General features: G+C 36.4%; 1 protein-coding gene across 1 annotated transcript in view; it reads left to right on the top strand.

The window, feature by feature from the left end:
* Positions 1–17,719, top strand: part of LOC121420611 — a gene marked incomplete at its 3' end in the record, with an annotated part of 159,523 nt that overhangs the window by 23,119 nt on the left and 118,685 nt on the right. Inside the window, exons 26-43 of the mRNA XM_041615273.1 lie at positions 759–857; positions 1,487–1,636; positions 2,591–2,731; positions 3,040–3,144; positions 4,044–4,142; positions 4,613–4,753; positions 5,312–5,449; positions 6,111–6,209; positions 7,479–7,634; positions 8,225–8,365; positions 9,811–9,918; positions 10,458–10,613; positions 11,586–11,726; positions 12,560–12,667; positions 14,883–15,044; positions 15,664–15,819; positions 16,522–16,626; positions 17,209–17,364. Of these exons, the coding sequence (XP_041471207.1) occupies positions 759–857; positions 1,487–1,636; positions 2,591–2,731; positions 3,040–3,144; positions 4,044–4,142; positions 4,613–4,753; positions 5,312–5,449; positions 6,111–6,209; positions 7,479–7,634; positions 8,225–8,365; positions 9,811–9,918; positions 10,458–10,613; positions 11,586–11,726; positions 12,560–12,667; positions 14,883–15,044; positions 15,664–15,819; positions 16,522–16,626; positions 17,209–17,364 (2,361 nt within the window). The remainder of the gene's footprint in view (positions 1–758; positions 858–1,486; positions 1,637–2,590; positions 2,732–3,039; positions 3,145–4,043; positions 4,143–4,612; positions 4,754–5,311; positions 5,450–6,110; positions 6,210–7,478; positions 7,635–8,224; positions 8,366–9,810; positions 9,919–10,457; positions 10,614–11,585; positions 11,727–12,559; positions 12,668–14,882; positions 15,045–15,663; positions 15,820–16,521; positions 16,627–17,208; positions 17,365–17,719) is intronic.

The following is a 17,719-nucleotide window of genomic DNA, read 5'->3' as shown; positions in this document are numbered from 1 at the left end:
TGTGTCTGTTAAGCTTTCCCTTTGTATTTGTGTGTAGGGTGGGGGATGCAGGAGTCAGGGTATATTGTCCTCATGGAAGGTTACAGAATTCAAATGATTTCCCATGTACATTTCTGCATTGTAGGTCTATCTTGTCAAGTTCTCAATAATCGCATCATAATAATGATTAAAAATCTTAATAATCATTTGATAGGTGTGCACTCTCAGAAATGTTTAAACATTAGTTACATGATAAAAATATGAACCGGTAACAGATAGGAGATAAGTAAAATATCATTATTCTATGTAGTAGTAACATGGAGAAAGTTTTGAAGTCCCACTTAATAGTGTAATAAATGATATTTCAGAGTGCTTTGAGATTCCTTCGCTGGCCAGCCTTGGAGGTAAAAGTACATACATGATCAAGCTATTTACAAGTGGTCAATCTTCAAGTTTTGTTTGAATTGATCCAATGTTGGTGACAATTATAGAAGAGGAGTAAGCTTATTCCGTAGCCTTGGTGCAGTATAGGATATAGCACCAACTATCCAGGTTTAGAATACAAATCTGTGCTGTGCTGCACTTGACCCAGGGGAGGTTAATGGTTACCCGGCAGGATTATTTCCTTGAACGCACTGAGTGCCGGTGATGGTAGCTCGAGCTAAAGCCGGGGTGATAATAGCAGCGCTTTGTATCGTCTGGCAAAAAGCGCTTTATAAATCCAGCTATTATCATCTTTATTATTATATATCACTTTATATTTCTCTTAATTATCACAGCTCCAAGATGTAACCCACCCTGCATAAATGGAGGATCCTGCAGCAACGGACGGTGTATCTGTCCTCCTGGTTATATTGGAGAATTCTGCCAAAATCCAGGTAAACATTTTTGTAGAATCACACCTATTTTGTAGATTTTGTTCCATTGTTTAATTCTCTATATTTTGTCATAATTCTTTTTTGTTATTTAGGAAATGTACCTCTCTACTTTTTGGTTAATACAATGATGCATTCATGAGTATAGGATGGGGGGATTGGTTTTCTGGACACAAAGTAGATAAAAACACCATCTGTTGCTCTGGATTTTATAAAAAAGATATCATGCATTCAATAGCAAAAATGATTTTGAATATTTCTTCTTCGCAATATAAGGTCTTCACTTTTAAAAGGGGGTTAACACATTTCTGTTTTAACGCCATTTTTACATTAAAAATTTTAATTGTATGTCTAAAAAAGGGGGGGGGGGGACAAGGCTGGCTGTGCCCCCCTCTGGATCTGCCAGTGGTTACAGATTTATTCCTTGAATGCCTTAGCACCAGTATGTTGACTAATCTACAGCCGGAGTAATGATGTGATACAGAGTACTAAGTGCAGTAGAATATTTGCATAAGATAACTGCACTTTGTATGTGAATCTATCATTATTACTGTAATTATTATTGTAATCATAATCATTATCATCATTATTATTACTTAATCCTGTTTCTTTCAAACCTTTTTCTGTTGAAGGTGGTTTCTCTCTCAGCATTCGTCAGGTCGGTAGCACCCCACTAATACAGGGAGCCAATCTGCGGTTCTCCTGCCAGTCTTCTGCCCCAGGTCTTCTTCAGAACCCTGTGTGGAGGGATCCTAGAGGACAGAGGATCACTCACCAACAAGGTAAACGATTATTTGGATTCTTATAAAGGAATATTTGGAACAATATTGCAAATATAAATGAGAATTATTTTGAAAATATGAGAAAAAAAATCAGTTATAGATTTTTCAAAAGAGAATTAAATTTTCATTATAATTTCTGGAAGTGAATTGCAGAGGTACATGTACATTTTGGACTGAATATCAGAGATATATGAATTTTAGATGTGTATGCGGATTCAGGAGGAGAATCGAAGAGTTAAATGAGAATATTTTGAAGGAATTGCAGAAATATATCAACTTTTCAACAGAATTGCACAAAGAATTAAGTCTAGAACCCTATATAACACGAAGCTAGAAAATAGAGATTAGTCATATACAATTTTACTCACCAACAAGGTTAAGGATTTCCTGTGGTTTTCGTGGGAAGTTTTTAGAAGATAATTGAGAAAATTGCATATGCGAATCTATGGAAGAGAACTTCAGATTTATATAGGCGTATATATGAGACAGAGGTATCCCTGACGAAGCCGCGAGATTTGTTTTGAAAATTTGGATAACACTGAGAAACTTTTTGTAGGAACTGAATGCATTCCTCTTTTTCTCTGTAGTCTCATCTGTATCCATGTCAGAAAAATTAATATTGTTTTATATATTATATATTTATATACTTTGGAACAGAATTTAATATGAGATATGATAATTTTAGGAAAATCATTGGTGATATTTTTTAAGAGGAGAATGACAAAATATGTGTTAGAATTTCAAAGATGTGTAAGAATTTCTGGAAGAGAATTTTAAAAATGGAGGATGATTTTCAGTTGAGAAATGCAGTTTTAGTGGAATGTTTAAAAGAGAATTGCAGAAATAGATTAATTTGCTTTCAAACGAATTAGACAAAGATTGGGTAAAGTCCAGGACCCTATATAACACAAAGCTAGGTAAATAGAGATGAATCATATACGATTTCTTTTGCAGGAGGGTCCGATCGGGTGTATGTTGAGATGATATCACCATCTGCAACAACGCTGGTTATCAACGACATCTCTGCAGCTGATGCTGGTAGCTATGCATGCGTCCTTGGAACAGTTACATCAACGCTTAATATTAATATCAATGGTAAGTAAAAAAAATAGATTAATCTGTTTTACATGGATCTCATTTTCCTTTAAACTCAAATGTTATATCTTGTTCTCATTGACATGAAAATATTTTTGAGTGATTATTATGTCTAACTTGCTCCCAGTCATTCATTTGAAAATATTTACAGTAGCATACACTGTATAACATCTCTTAGTAAAAAAAACATGATTTCCTCTGACAAAATTTTTGTGAAACACTCCCCAGGTTATCCCTGTATAAAGTCTATGAATATTGCCAAATTCTGTTGTCAAGAGGTTTCACAAATTATAAATGATTTGTTTCAGCTCGAGTGATCCCATGTAACCCTCCCTGTCAGAATGGAGGAACGTGTAGTGATGGAAGATGTGTCTGCCACAGAGGATTCTCAGGGCAGGCCTGTGAAAGAATAGGTACTTGTATATCCCTTCATCGTTATACATTCATATTATTATTATTATAATTGTCGGAATTGTTAATGTTATTATTTTATTTTCTATGAATGTTATTGCTATTATTATGATTATTTGTCATATTACCATCATTATTACTATTTTCATTATGATTGTTGTTATTATTATGATTATGATTATTAATAATATCATCAATATTGCTATAATTATAATTGGAGAATTAACATAATACAGATCTAGCTTGTGACTTATTAGAAAATAAAGAATTTATAATACATATGAACACCAGGGGTGGAAAAATTAATTTAATAACTGTGGTAGTCATGGCCCTGGGAAACGGGGGTGCTGGGGGGGCACTGATGCACCCCCAAGATTTTACTTGGGGGTGCTTTGTGTCTTATTCTCCATAGGCAACACCCCCAGGAATTCTGGTAGGAGTTAAGAAATAGAGAAATGTAAGCTAGAACAACCTTCATTTTGTAGTGAAACACTTTTCTTTTTTGTTGTTGCTTGTCAAAATTATCTCAGCACCCCCAGTAAAAAAAGAAAATTGTTCCCAGGGCCCTGTTGGCAGTAATCCTTTTTTGGCCCACTTGTAGTGGCTGTAATCAGGATGCTATACATACACAGTATTCAAAAAGCTATTTTTAGAATATTATTTGCATGAACTTTGGTTCTAGTAAAAATTTGGAGTATCTTTCTTCTTCTTGTTCTTCATCTTCCTTCCTTTTCTTCCTCTTCTCTTTTTTGTCATCCTTTCCATTCTTTTTTTCTCTCGTCCTCTCCGCTTCCACCCCTTGTTCTGCTCCTCCTCCTTGTTACTATCATAATCTTCATCTTAATCTTCATTATAATCTTCATCATAATCATCGTCGTCGTCGTCATATTTTACCTTGCAGGTCAAGAATGTATCTTACCTTGTCAGAATGGAGGGACCTGTAGGAATGGTATCTGTCAATGTCCACCAGGGTTTTCTGGAATTGACTGCAGAAATGCTGGTATGTTCTCTAATATCTGTACTGTCAGGCGAAAATTCCATTGTCATACCGTGTCCATTTCCCCCTACCCATTAACCCATTCTTGCACAAAGTCTTGGAAAATAGAATTAAGTAGTCCTTGATTAGTGTGTTTTAAAAAAAAACCAATGTGCTGTAAATTATGATATTATTTTGTAGTTTTGTAGACCTGAAATCCAGGGTATTTTTTAATGAGAATGTCATGAAGCAAACCTTCTGGAATCACTTTAGAAATATGTGTTATATTATCAATAGTGATAAATGGAGATTGACCAATTCTGATCAAAGCTATCCTATAAATGACTGCCAAATTTGTTTGTATAAGCGACATGAATGAACAATATGCTTTATTCTATATTGATTAAATATATTGCAATCTTGGCCTGTTCAAATGTTTTCTTTGTTGGATTGATGATATTTACATATACATATATAAATTCCCTCTCGATCAGACATCAGGATCATCCCACCGCCAACCAACACCCTGGTCGTCGGTCAGAATACAACCTTCGTCTGTGAGATATCAGACCAACTGGGTTACTTCAATCCTACCTGGTTAGGACCTGGTGGTCGAGCTATCAACGTTATGGCTGGTAAGCATTGTCAAGTACCTCTTTGGCACCATCTTACAGAGATCTTAGGGCTTGATTTTTACGCTTAATTACTGTGAGCTTTATGTGCAATCAATGTTATAAATCAACCGTAAAATTGATCATTAAACGTTGTGTCACATTTCCTGATCCAAATAAATTTGAATACAATCAGAAATGTGATCAATATGACAAATATTGTATGAATAGAAACGATGTGCATATGTCATATTTGATAAACTTTATTAAGTACTTCTTTAGATGCATATGTTATCCTTTTCTACTAAATTAATGGAGTTGTATGAACGTACATGAATATGAAAGAGCAAAAACCATTTGACTATGCTATGTTCAGTAAGTTTGTGAAGTACCTCTCCTAAAAAATGTGTATGAATTCTTGTTGATTCTGATCAATATGAAAAATATGTCACAAAGCATGTAGTGCAATTCATAGTTCTTTTTGGAGTAGGTGCACTTTTTAATCTCTAATTTTTAGAATACCCTTTGTGACACTTTAGAAACATCAGAATCATTTTCCTTTTGATTCTGTCTTTGTTCTAGACAATGGACGGTATGTCGTTGAGAGGGTGTCTGACTACGTATCCCGTCTTCATGTGGTAAGGGTTCAGCAGGTAGATGAGGGGGTCTATGTCTGCACCGTTGGTATGCTCCGTGCATCCTTCACCTTAACCATTGAAGGTAAGCTATCTGTATAAATGCATCGAGGTACAGTTTCTCTTTGCTAGCCATTATGAATTGGCGAGGGATAGGACCCACAACCTTCCATTCATGAGGCAGGTGCTTTACCACTGAGCCAATATGTCAATCAGTGCATAAAATATCAGACAGAGGAAAATGTTCTGAAAATGCTAATACCATTACTAGTGAAGATATGGAATGAAAGCTTTTTAATGTAAGGTAAACCTGTCTAAATTGGCATTTCATTGAAAACAGTGAAATCACTTTTCAACAATTACAATTGGCAACTCCTTGTTTGATGATACTTCTATTTTTTTCATTGGTTTTGACAGGTAATGTTATCCATTTAAAATATTGTTAAAAGCATGAAAATTGATAGAATATTTACAGCTGTTGCCAATTTGAGAATAAATTAATTTATCTTGATTGATAGATAACTATGTCCCTTTATAAAAAAGGAAAAGGTTAGATTTGGAGAAGATGAAGAAAAGCATGTTGGCTTCAAATTTATTTTGTATCACATATTGGAAGGTTATCACTGACCTTACATCCATCTCTTTTTCTCTAAGAAAGTAAGAAAAAAGGTTGGCTGAAAATGAATATTTTCTTACTGTTGTAATAACCAACTATGATCTCCCATTCTTGTTTTGTTTCTCGTCAGCTCCTGAATGTCCCTTGCCATGTTTGAATGGGGGCACTTGTGTAGGAGGTGTTTGCCAGTGTCATGCCGGCTTTACTGGAAGGCAGTGCCAGAATAGAGGTAAGAACATCCCTAAGAATATTGAAAAAACTTGATGTGAATAAAAAGAGAAAAATTCAACAAGCATAACACTGAAAATTTCATCAAAATCGGATGTAAAATAAGAAAGTTATGACATTTTAAAGTTTTGCTTCATTTCACAAAACAGTTATATGCACATCTTGGTCTGTATGCAAATGAAGGAACTGATGACATCACTCACTATTTCTTTTGTATTTTATTATATGGAATATGAAATATTTTGATTTTCTTGTCATTGTCATGTGAAATGAAGTTTCATTCCTCCCTGAATATGTGGGATTCCATTATTTTAACATTTTGTGCTTCAGGCAACGCGGTCCTAATTATCAAATTCGTAAAAATTGAAATATCGTAGAATTCAAACAATAAAAAACAAAAGAAATAGTGAGTGAGTGACATCATCGACTCTCTCATTTGGATGTAACTGGTTTGTTCATATAACTATTTTGTTAAAAATAAGCGAAACTTTGAAATGTCATAACTTTCTTATTATACATCCGATTTTGATGAAATTTTCAACATTGTGCATGTCTGATTTTTCCCTATTGATTCAAATCAACATTTTTCTGAGGTGGACTTGACCTTTAATAAATGGCAGTTCTTAACAAATGGTAATTCTTAACAAATAATAAAGCTTTATATAAAGTATAAAGAAGGAGAAGAGAACTTGAAAAAAATGAAGTTAGATGCATAAAGTCACCATACCATGTGCCTCATCTTTAAGCAGGAATTCCACTTATAGGTGACATGTGTCTTTTTATAGCAGCATTCCAATATTCCCCATTATGTTGCTAATGTGTAGAAAAATGAGGAGGGGCAGTGAAAACTGCATGCTGGTTCCCAGCACGAAAGACACAACTGTGACTTTTGCAAAGGTTGCAAGTGAGATGATCTTTTCTTTGGCCTGTCTTCTGAAGTCAGGTTTAACTTAGACCATGGTCTAACTCCGTGCTAAAATTATGGGAAGCCAAAAGTGTCAAAACTTTTATTACATTGTATGTTTCTTACATTTGCTCTACTCTTTCCTGATTCTTCAATGGTGAAGACACTTATCTTATTCATACTTCCTACAAACTTGAGATAGATTTGAGAGTCATATGAGCTGAAATATCATATATCTATTGTGGGTGTATTATGTCACAATTGGCTGTACATACTTAAACCACAACTTTAAACCTGGGATTAATGTAAACCTGACTTTAGAATACGGGCCTTTGTGTTAACTACTGCAAGTTTTCCTTTCTTCAGGACCACCGTTCCAGGTACGGATCCACCCTCCAGATACCAGCCAGTTCTTAGTTGGTCAAGACATCACCTTCCTGTGTGAGGCACCCCAAGGTAGCCCCTACGGTAGGCCGCAGTGGAGAGGACCTGATGGCGTGCCTATAATGGCTATCACTCAAGGTAATTCCGAATTTCTATAGATTAGGGAACTGTTACATTAGAGACTGATTACACAATTAAGCACTGTATGGCAAGCTATGCTATATGCAAACATGCCAACTGTTCCTCTATATATGAATATTCCTATTTTTAGAAAAAGAAAATGGCTATTGTAACCCTTATGTTCCTATATCTGTAAAAGAAATGTAGGATTTAATAGGAAATTCAAGAATGTACAGACGAAAGCCCACCAATTCATTATTGCTCTATGTAAGTCATAATTAAGAGATTATGAATCATATTGCAGTACGTCATGGCTGTACTATGGCTGACAGAAAGCCACTCAGATATGTACTTGTTTTAGGATATATTTTTTGTATTTCATTTTCAATTTAATCAATCTTGGATCTGTGATCTTTATATCCTGACTTAAAGCTTAATGTTCCTTTTAACACTATAAAAATATAATTAATGATATCTTGACAGGAGCACCCAGACATCTTTGCTCCCAGGAGATTTGTAATATTTATATGTATATCCTGACTTTAATAAAATTGATGTCCTTTCATTAACTCTAATGTTTAAAAATATAACAAATGATGTCTTGACAGGAGCACCGAGACATCTTAGCTCCCAGGAGGTTGGCTCTTACCTGACCCGTCTCGTGATCAGAAGCCTTCGTCTGGACGATGCAGGAACATACACCTGTTATGTTGGACCTCATTCTTCAACCTTCACTATCACATTGGAGAGTAAGTGATTCATTCTTGCTATCCACAATAACCAAAAGTTCTCAGCTGCAGTGCATGGCAAGAACTGTCCATCACTTTCTCCACTAAACTAGGAATTTTACTTCTTGTTCAGTGATGTGGGACCCAACAACTTCCTGTCTACTCGTATGTAGCCAGTGCTATTCTAGTTGTGTCCGCTTTCAAACCACATTCTCAATCCCTCTTCTTACATTTTGAGGAGAAATGTGTGGAGGAGCCGTGGTGTAGTGGTTCTGACTCTCGCCTTGTAAATAGAGGGTCGTGTGTTCGAATCCCACCGTGGTCTGGCGTCCTTTGGCAAGGCGTTAATTCACACTTTGCCACTATCGACCCAGGGGCTAAATGGGTACCCGGTAGGATGTGAAAGTCATTGTAGCGTGTCCAGTACTGTGTGCGCCTCACCAACGACTGACTGGAATACTCCTCAGGGAGTGGAGGATGTGCACACATTATGTGCGGGAACGACTGATTGAATCCAATGACTAGGGTAATAATATATCTGTGAAGCGCTTAGACATCAGGGAATTTTCATTTATTACCGATAGCGAAAAATTCAATATTAAATCATTAGTTTCAAGGGTTGTTTTACAATCAAAGTTTGCCATCCATAAATGCCTTCTATTCATCATAAAAAGAAATATGTGTACTATAATTTCAAATATAGAATTCCAAGCTATTTGGCACTGTTAGACCAACATGTACTAGAGAAAATATTGAAATAAATAATAAGTAAAAGTTACATTTATATAGCGCATTACATTAACATTTCAATGCGCTTTACAATAACAAATTAATATACATGTATATAATACTTAACAAAAATCTGAGTTCAACATACATTACTGACATAACAACTTTATTTTTCTAAATTGACCACACCTGGCTTTTTAGGGCCAAAATTGCTGTCCCATTTCATGATTTTTTGGTCAATTGAGAGCCCTCACATCTTCATTTTTTACCAATCATTAGGTCTTGATTTATCAATAAGAATTTGTTATTGAAGTGCAATATTGTAGGCCTTGTTTTATTAATCATATTACTACTATTATCATGTTTTATCAGAATTTGTTATTAAAGTGCAGTTTTGTAAACAAGTGAAACCCCAAAAGCTGAGGATGATTTTATTTTTTGTGACTATTGAATTATGAATGAAAGCTTCACATTACATTGCCTACTTCAAACCCATCAATTATATTACTACTACTACTGCTTTGCCATAGATCTCAAATTTTCGTTTGCATTCTCATGCATGCATTTACTTTTGCCTCGGTCATTCAAACCACTGTTCCACCTAATTATCCATCGGATCTTCCTCTGACCTGGCCTGGGCAAGACTGTCCCTTCCGCTTCACCTTCCTCTGTCATTTGGACTAAGCTATTTGAATTATATTGCTAATATATTGCTAATTTGTATCTTGTATCTGTAGGTACAGGTGGGCGACCCTGTGCTAGCCCTTGCCTGAATGGAGGAACATGTATGGATGGTAACTGTGTTTGTCCTCAGGAGTTTACAGGACCTGCTTGTGAAAGACAAGGTACACAATATTCAAATCATGCCTTAATGTTTCCTAAATATAATTAATGTAATTACATACATGTATGTATGATTACAAGAAAACTTTCTCAACAAAAACAAAGTAACAATATATATCATGATATGACTTAAGAAATGGATTTAAGGATAGGATCCAGTAGCGAGGGCATATCTAAACCACATACTCTGATTCTATGCAAACTTCCAGCTGTGCATTTTTGGAGCAGTACTGTTCATCTTCGGACATTGTCTTCCCCACTTGTTTCAAAGTTTAGTAGAACGATGGGAAAATAATTAAAATCACAGGGAAATTTCAGCATATCCAGTGCTAAACATCTTCTCTGAGAACTCTTTTAGGTTTTTCTTGTGGTAATCACTGAAACCTTCAAAGGGAAGTCCTGCTGTAAATGTATCTATATTAACCCGTTGGGGACTGGATGAATGAACGATAATACACATTTTCCATGGACTCAAGCCCACATATATGCACGTGCTCAGTCTCCATAGGTTAATAACACATGTCTTTTTTACTTTTGTCAGTGATACCATATGCGATCCGCATCATACCACCCACGGACACATCACCCTCCGTTGGCCAAACGATCAGTTTCCTGTGTGAGCTACGACAGGATGGCCAGTACACCAGCCCAATCTGGAGACTACCTAATGGGCTTCCAGTCAGCCCGAGGGGATTTAGTAAGTCAAGCTATGAGATCATCAGGGCCTAGTAGTACAATCGTTTATAATCAGTTGTCAATTTCAAACAATGATTCTAGTAGGCCAGTAGTATATTAAAGGACAAGTCCACCCCAACAAAATTGAAATAATGTATAATTCAAACAATAAAAAACAAGAAATAGTGAGTGAGGGACACCATCAATTCTCTTGTTTGCATGTGACTAAATTGTGCATATAATTATTTTGTGAAAAATAAGCAAAAATCTAAAATGTCATAACTTTGTTATTTTACATCCGATTTTGATGAAGTTTTCAGCATTATGCTTGTCTGATGTTTCTCTTTTGATTCAAATCAACATTTTTCATGAAGTGGACTTGACCTTTAATGAACATGGTTATGAATTCTCAAATGTAATTGTCCATTGCACGTTCTGCAATGAATGCAATTCTCATTTTAAGGTTCTTGGCGATTTTTATTGAAATTCAAGGTCTCTGTCTTAGTATTCCTAGGTGTGTTAAAACATGTCATTTGTTCTCGAAAGATTTTGTTAAAATGATCATTATGCTCAAGAAAAAATGTGAATAGTGTGAATAATTCATTCTGGGAGTGTTGGTTGCAAGCCCGATTGGTTGTAATCGTACAATGTGTGTTACAAGAAAATATTTTTGTACCTTTATTGCTTTTCATCCCTCAAGGTTGTCTGTAAATAGCATTATTTTTAAATAAATTAATCTTTAAAAAAATAGTATTTCTTAAGACATATATGATGCTTTAGCTTTTCACCTTAGTATTCTGCATGTATATTGATATGCAAAAGGTGAGTTTCACCTTTCTTTCTCATTACCTTGAGTTTCTTGTTATTCCTCACTTTAACAATTACCTACCTCAAATTTTGTCACATTTTTTGGGTTGTCTATTCAGTTCTTCCAAACTGATGATGCATTGTAGTTTCCTGTGTTGAATGAATTTAATTTATTGTATCTGTATAGTTGGCAGCCAGCGTACGTACACCCAGAGCACCTCTCCCTACGCAACAACTCTTGTCATAGAAGACATCCAAGGCACTGATTCGGGGACATACTCCTGCACAGCTGGTCCTCTTACAACATCCTTCACCATCAGCATCGCTGGTATGTATGTTTCATAATGTTTTTCTCTATTCAGGAGCTACGACCAGTTCCAAGTACAATTCACTGTCATTTTGTTTTGTTGAATGCTTCTCATTCTCCAGGAGCCAAATGGCAACATTATGCTTGAGGAAATGGTCATAGGAGGTAGTGTTTACATGTAAATATTAGTTTTGATAACAATTGAGTAACATGTTCCTGTCAGATTCCAACAAGATGACCATCCACATGTTTGTATGTGCAGATAAAAATGTATGTGCCAAACGATCTTGATTGAAAATGCATAGCTCCTGAGAAACAAGAAAAAAGGCACAGCATTCATGCCAGTTGATGGGACTTTTTCCAAGCAATAATATTACACTGTTCTCACATTAGTTTTTTCTTTGACATTGATAGTAATCCTTTATGTTCTCATATTTCTGCTCACGTTTCTCTTAACATGCCATGACACATATCTGTGCATCCACTGGGGTGCCACAAACACATTTTTGTGCTATGGTCATACAGCTATTATGCCTATTGCATTTTGAGGAGTGCATTGCATGCATGAGTGATTCCATTAATTGGTTCAGCTTATTGTCAAGAGGTTTAACATTATTCAAGAGTGATTCCCTTTTTTATAAATAAAAAAATTAAATATAGACTCTGAAAAAAAAGTCACTTGCTGATTACAGTGAATGGCACATTAAGAGTTAACTAAGATAGGTTTACGTGATTCAGATCGAAGGTGAAATAGTAAAAAATGACCTTAATTTTAAAGAATATCTTTTGAAATGCTATCTTGCTGTGACTTCTTACTTTAATAAAAATGTATTTCATCAAACGTTGTTTTTCAGTTGAACCCACATGCCCCAGACCCTGTCAGAATGGAGGGACATGTGTGAACGGAGCCTGTGTGTGCTTCCCTGACTATACCGGAGATCAGTGCCAACTGAGAACTGGAAGTAAGCATAATACATTGGGTGATTTCAAGTCCGATGGCGGCATTGGTGTTGGTGTTGAAATTTGGATTGATTCCCCAAGTTCCAAAATTTGTAAAAATTTGTAAAACTGATCCAGATCACATTATTGACATTTCAAAAACTAGTGAGTGACTTTTCAGGACCATCTTCATGTTATGTTTGCTGTTATACTTGTGTAAACATTGACCTAACACCAACACCAACAGGTCAACACTGAACTTGAAATCACCCATTGACCTGTTCGAAACTGTATTCTGTAATTGTTGTAGGCTTTGCACAAGGATGACTCTGTTCCAGTAGGGACCCAGTTGAAACTTGCAACAAGAAATATTAACAAGAATTCAGCTTTTCTTTAGTAGACTTCGTCTGGAATGACAATGGATAAGTCCGTTTACTGTATGTAGAATACAAATCACTGATAATTTCATTCTCAAAAATGTACACTGTATCTTGAGGAAGTAAAAACCAATTAAGCAAAATTCTTTGGTCTTTTTTACTCAAAAGGTTACATTATATTATTCAATGTTATTTTCTGTGAGAAAAGCAGTCAGATAAAACTTTGCTCAGAGAGAAATGATCTGATATGAAAAGACATACATATCTATCTAATTCATAAAATGACTTGATGTTTAAATCTTTTTGTGCTTGGCCATAAACCTCTCTGTGAGGAATTATTTTCAGGGAGGGAAACAATGGATTGTTTGTTTGAGCTTAAAATGCGAAGTTCGCGCGGCACCGAGTGTGCCTTGGTGCGAAGTACACATGGAAACAGCGTTCTCGCCAGAAGAAAATTCACCCATGTCGGGGACTTGTGCTGCCACTCCCGGGGGGTGGGTGCGGGAGGGGGGGTTTACCCCTCCCTCGCGGAGCGCGGAAGCGACGGCCTTTTCATCAAATAGAGACGCCAAGGAAGCCCCATTGTGGCGTATTTTTAAGCCCACACAAATGCACATAAATGCTAGGCCTGGGAGTAAACATCGAATGGTTCGATTGGCATCCCGCCAATCACCAATCGATTAGCAAAATTTACACAAATCAAATGTTCAGCAGATCCCGATTATGACATTGGGAGAACTCGAATACCCAAGTAATAACAAAGTGACAAGAAAACAATGACACTTCATACAGGTTTAAAAATTATGTTACCGAGATAATTTTTCAAAAATAATCAATGATTGTATTACATTCACAGTTACACACCAACATGAAAGCGCTCCGAATTTTTTTTAATCCCACCCAACCTTGCCCTCGATACACAAAATGAGTTCATTGTCTGCGTGCACAAAACAATAAGAAAACACACAACCAAGCTCACTTGAGCTGATTGGACCTTCGGATAGCCAATGAAACTTTTGGGAAACAAAGAAGAAGGCAGTGGTTCCCTTATCAGGAGAGGTCATAAATAAATTGACTCCTCCCCATCTGTGTGTGTGTGAGGGAGAGAGAAAGATAAGGGTGGGAGCCGGAGAATTCCTTTCATGTTTCAAAACAATAATGCAACCTTTTTTCTATCCCCCTCACACAATGAAAACTACATTCCAACATGCGCCCGTCTTCACCGGTACTTTCTCGACTAGTCTCCAAAAATAGACTCAGTTAAACATGTAGGTTCAAATGATAAAAAATCGTAATTTTAGAAGGTATTTCAAATTAAATATTTTGCAAAATATTTTTTTTGAAATACATGTGTAGAATCGTGGGCAGTGCCACAAGTGGGGGCGGGGACATGGTGTGGGCAAGGGATGAAATTGTTCAAGAAATGCTCCACCTGGGGTCAGTCTCAAAGAATAGTTCATGAATGAGTTGTTTACATCTTTGGGCTCAGTTGGACTTTGGACTCGGCCGGCTGAGCATATGCCCGCAATATGCCCGCAATAGCAGTTGCGAGCTAGCTGGGCGCCTTGCGACTTTCCTAGCCGTAGTAGGCCTGTAAGTGGTCTTAAGTTGGTGGGACTTCGGCGCAACCCGATAAATGAAGTTGATATCACTAAAGATGAGTTCATGGAGTGTATTATTTTTTTCTGAATATTTCCATTTAATTTTTCCACGCATGTCGCCACGCATGTTGCTGAAATTTTACGCATGGTTCCACTTGGTCTCCATTTCCGCACGCATGGTGTTTGCACCATGCGTATTATACACTGGCGAGAACGCTGCATGGAAAGGGTTAATGATTATTTCATTTTTTTTCTTGCAGCTCCACCTGGTCGATACCTCATCACCATCACCCCGTCCATACGGCAGATCCCTCGCATAGGTTCAAACTTCAACTTGGCCTGTCAGGTATCCAGTAACAGCCCTTATCTGGATCCGCAGTGGCGAGGAGCCAACGGACAGCTCATTCCATCAGCTTCATTGGGTAATGAATGGGCAGGTTTCATGAAAGCACCTTGTCTGGTTTTCACCGACTAAATAGTTGCGAGCCAATCAAATGCAAGGTTTTAAGTAGCTTATAACAAATTTCGGTAAAGATTGCTGATTCATATTTTCCCAAGAGATCACAGAGATCACTTCTATGCCCATTACGAGAGATAAATTCGTTTATTGTATTATTTTATAAATGAAGCAACTTTGCATGGCTTCATAGAGTTATAAGAATTGAAATACCTGAAGCCTCGTAAATTAATTTTTAGGGCTGTATTTCAGATGTTGTGCTAAAAACAGATTACCCATGCTGCATTACTGAAGAGGACTTATAGATATCTGATAAATTATGTGTAAGAAGGAAAAGTTTTGGTGTTATTTTGGGCATTTTGCTACAACCACAAACCTTTGTGTACATACACAAAGGTTGATGTTTATTGTGTTATTTTGGGCAATTCCATACAGTTATCTACCTTTGTGTATATCTGACTCCTATTCTCTGATTTTTTTTAGCAATGCCTTGTGAAAAATCTAATGATATAAGAAGGTGGACAGATGATTACTTACTAATCACTAGAGACTTTAACCTTTTCTTTTTCTGTTTCGCCTCACAGGTGCAGTTGGGCGCTTATACACTGTCAAGACAAGTCAGAGATCGTCAATCCTGTATTTCAATGACCTGATGAGCTCTGATGCAGGAAGCTACTCTTGTAGTACAGGACCACTTACAGCAACAGCTAATATTACGATTAGTGGCTCAGGAGGCACAGGTATTAAAACTATTCATTTGTATATTTGACCTTTAACCGGGCATAGTGGCTCAGTGGTAGAGCATTGGCTTCTTGAACAGGAGGTCATGGTTTGTTCCTCGGCGTAGTCATACCAAAGATTATAAAAGTGGGACCTTCTCCCTTCTTGCTAGGCACTCAGCATTTAGATTGGAGACGGGTAATGATAACATGTCTTGTTGTGCAGGGCCCACTGGTAGAGCACTTTCCTAATTGAAATGCTATCTATAATTGTTATTATCATTATTAGGCATGCAATACTTCATGATTTTTACTGATTTCTACTTACATCTGTGTTTTGTGATTTTTGTGATTTTTAAGGTAAAATGATTTCACGAGCTTATAGCCAATTGGGAAAATCAGTGTTTTTTTAAATGCTCCCTCTACAGCCTAAGAAATTTGTGAGATACCTAACCTATCAAATCCAACCATTGATACATTTCACACAGTAGTACATTTGGAACAAAATGCTTTACAATCTATTTCATCTTTTATTCATATAAAAATCATAAAATTTTCTACAGTGTATGTGTCATCTTAGATGTATGTGACTCATTCCTGTTAGTTCTTGTACACTGGTATGCATGCAAATTTGTTCATAGTGAATTACAGGTAGTACATGGGACAATGCTTTTATAAAAGTGTGATATTCATCTTTCCTTTATTTGTTGCTTTATCCCTCAGCTTTAGAGGAACGTTGCTTCCCTCCCTGCGTGAATGGAGCAACCTGCTCTCAACGCAGATGTGTGTGTTTGCCAGGTTATAGTGGTCCAGCCTGTGAGAATATAGGTAATGAAAATTCATTGGTATCAGAAGGACTCAATATTACTTTCTTCACATATTTTGGCAGTGCAGAGTCACTTTCGGACATGGCATAACTTAGCTCAGCAATTTTTTTTTATATACAAATTTAATGGGAATGAGGCCTATGAAAATCTTATAGACGATCAATCATATTCTTTTTTTAAATTTATCGCAAATTAATCTGTCCAGCATTGCGTGGAGAGAATGATGACATTGTTTAATATGTATGACTCATGATGTAATAATGACATCATTATGACATCGTATGAAATGAGCTATGACATCAGAATGTAATCATTATCCAGAGCGGACACTTCATGCTTCAAACGTGAATTAAACACTCTCTGCCAAAATTGTGCATTTATAATAGGGCTTTTCTTAGAGGATGTGATGAAGTAAGACCTCTAATTATATACACAAAATGTACATTGTCTTGGTTTTGTACCATGGTACAATTGAAACCACTTTTGTGAATTATGTTTTTGTACAGATTGCATTGATATTCACATCGTAAAGTGATGACATGAGGAATTTTCTGAACACACATTATTTTCCTCTCCCATGTAGAAACCATCCATGTCTTGCCTGACATACCAACACCTGACAGTGAGCCCAGGATAGGTGATCCTCTCAGACTCCTTTGTCAGGCTCCTATTGGTAGTACGTATGGAAACCCTATCTGGTTGGATTCAAACCGCCAGGCTGTACCAGGAAGAGTCTTGGGTAAGTCAGGCCTGTTGATTCCTTTTTCATGTTTTTTTTTTATGTGAGTTGATGCGTAATATGGCTATAAGCCTCTAACCTAAGTCTGCAACCACAGCTGTTTGGTTGTTCAAATAGTGTGTTAAGCAGAGTGTGAAGTAATCTTGCATAAATTCCTTTAAATGTGGCACTTGATTTTGAATGTTCCCAGGTAATGGAGATTGTATATGGACTACCCGACTCAAGGAGCGAACTTGACTGAATTTGAAGAATTGAATCTCAAATTTGTTTTGTTTTTATTCAAATGTCAGTTAAATTCTCTAGAGAAAGCCATCCTTTTGGTAAAATTGATATGTGTTCTTGCATAGATTTGTTA

This window comes from Lytechinus variegatus, chromosome 8 (assembly GCF_018143015.1).
Source record: "Lytechinus variegatus isolate NC3 chromosome 8, Lvar_3.0, whole genome shotgun sequence".
Taxonomy (NCBI): domain Eukaryota; kingdom Metazoa; phylum Echinodermata; class Echinoidea; order Temnopleuroida; family Toxopneustidae; genus Lytechinus; species Lytechinus variegatus.
The sequence above is the reverse complement of the archived record's forward strand: the minus strand, read 5'-3'. Positions and strand labels throughout refer to the sequence as shown.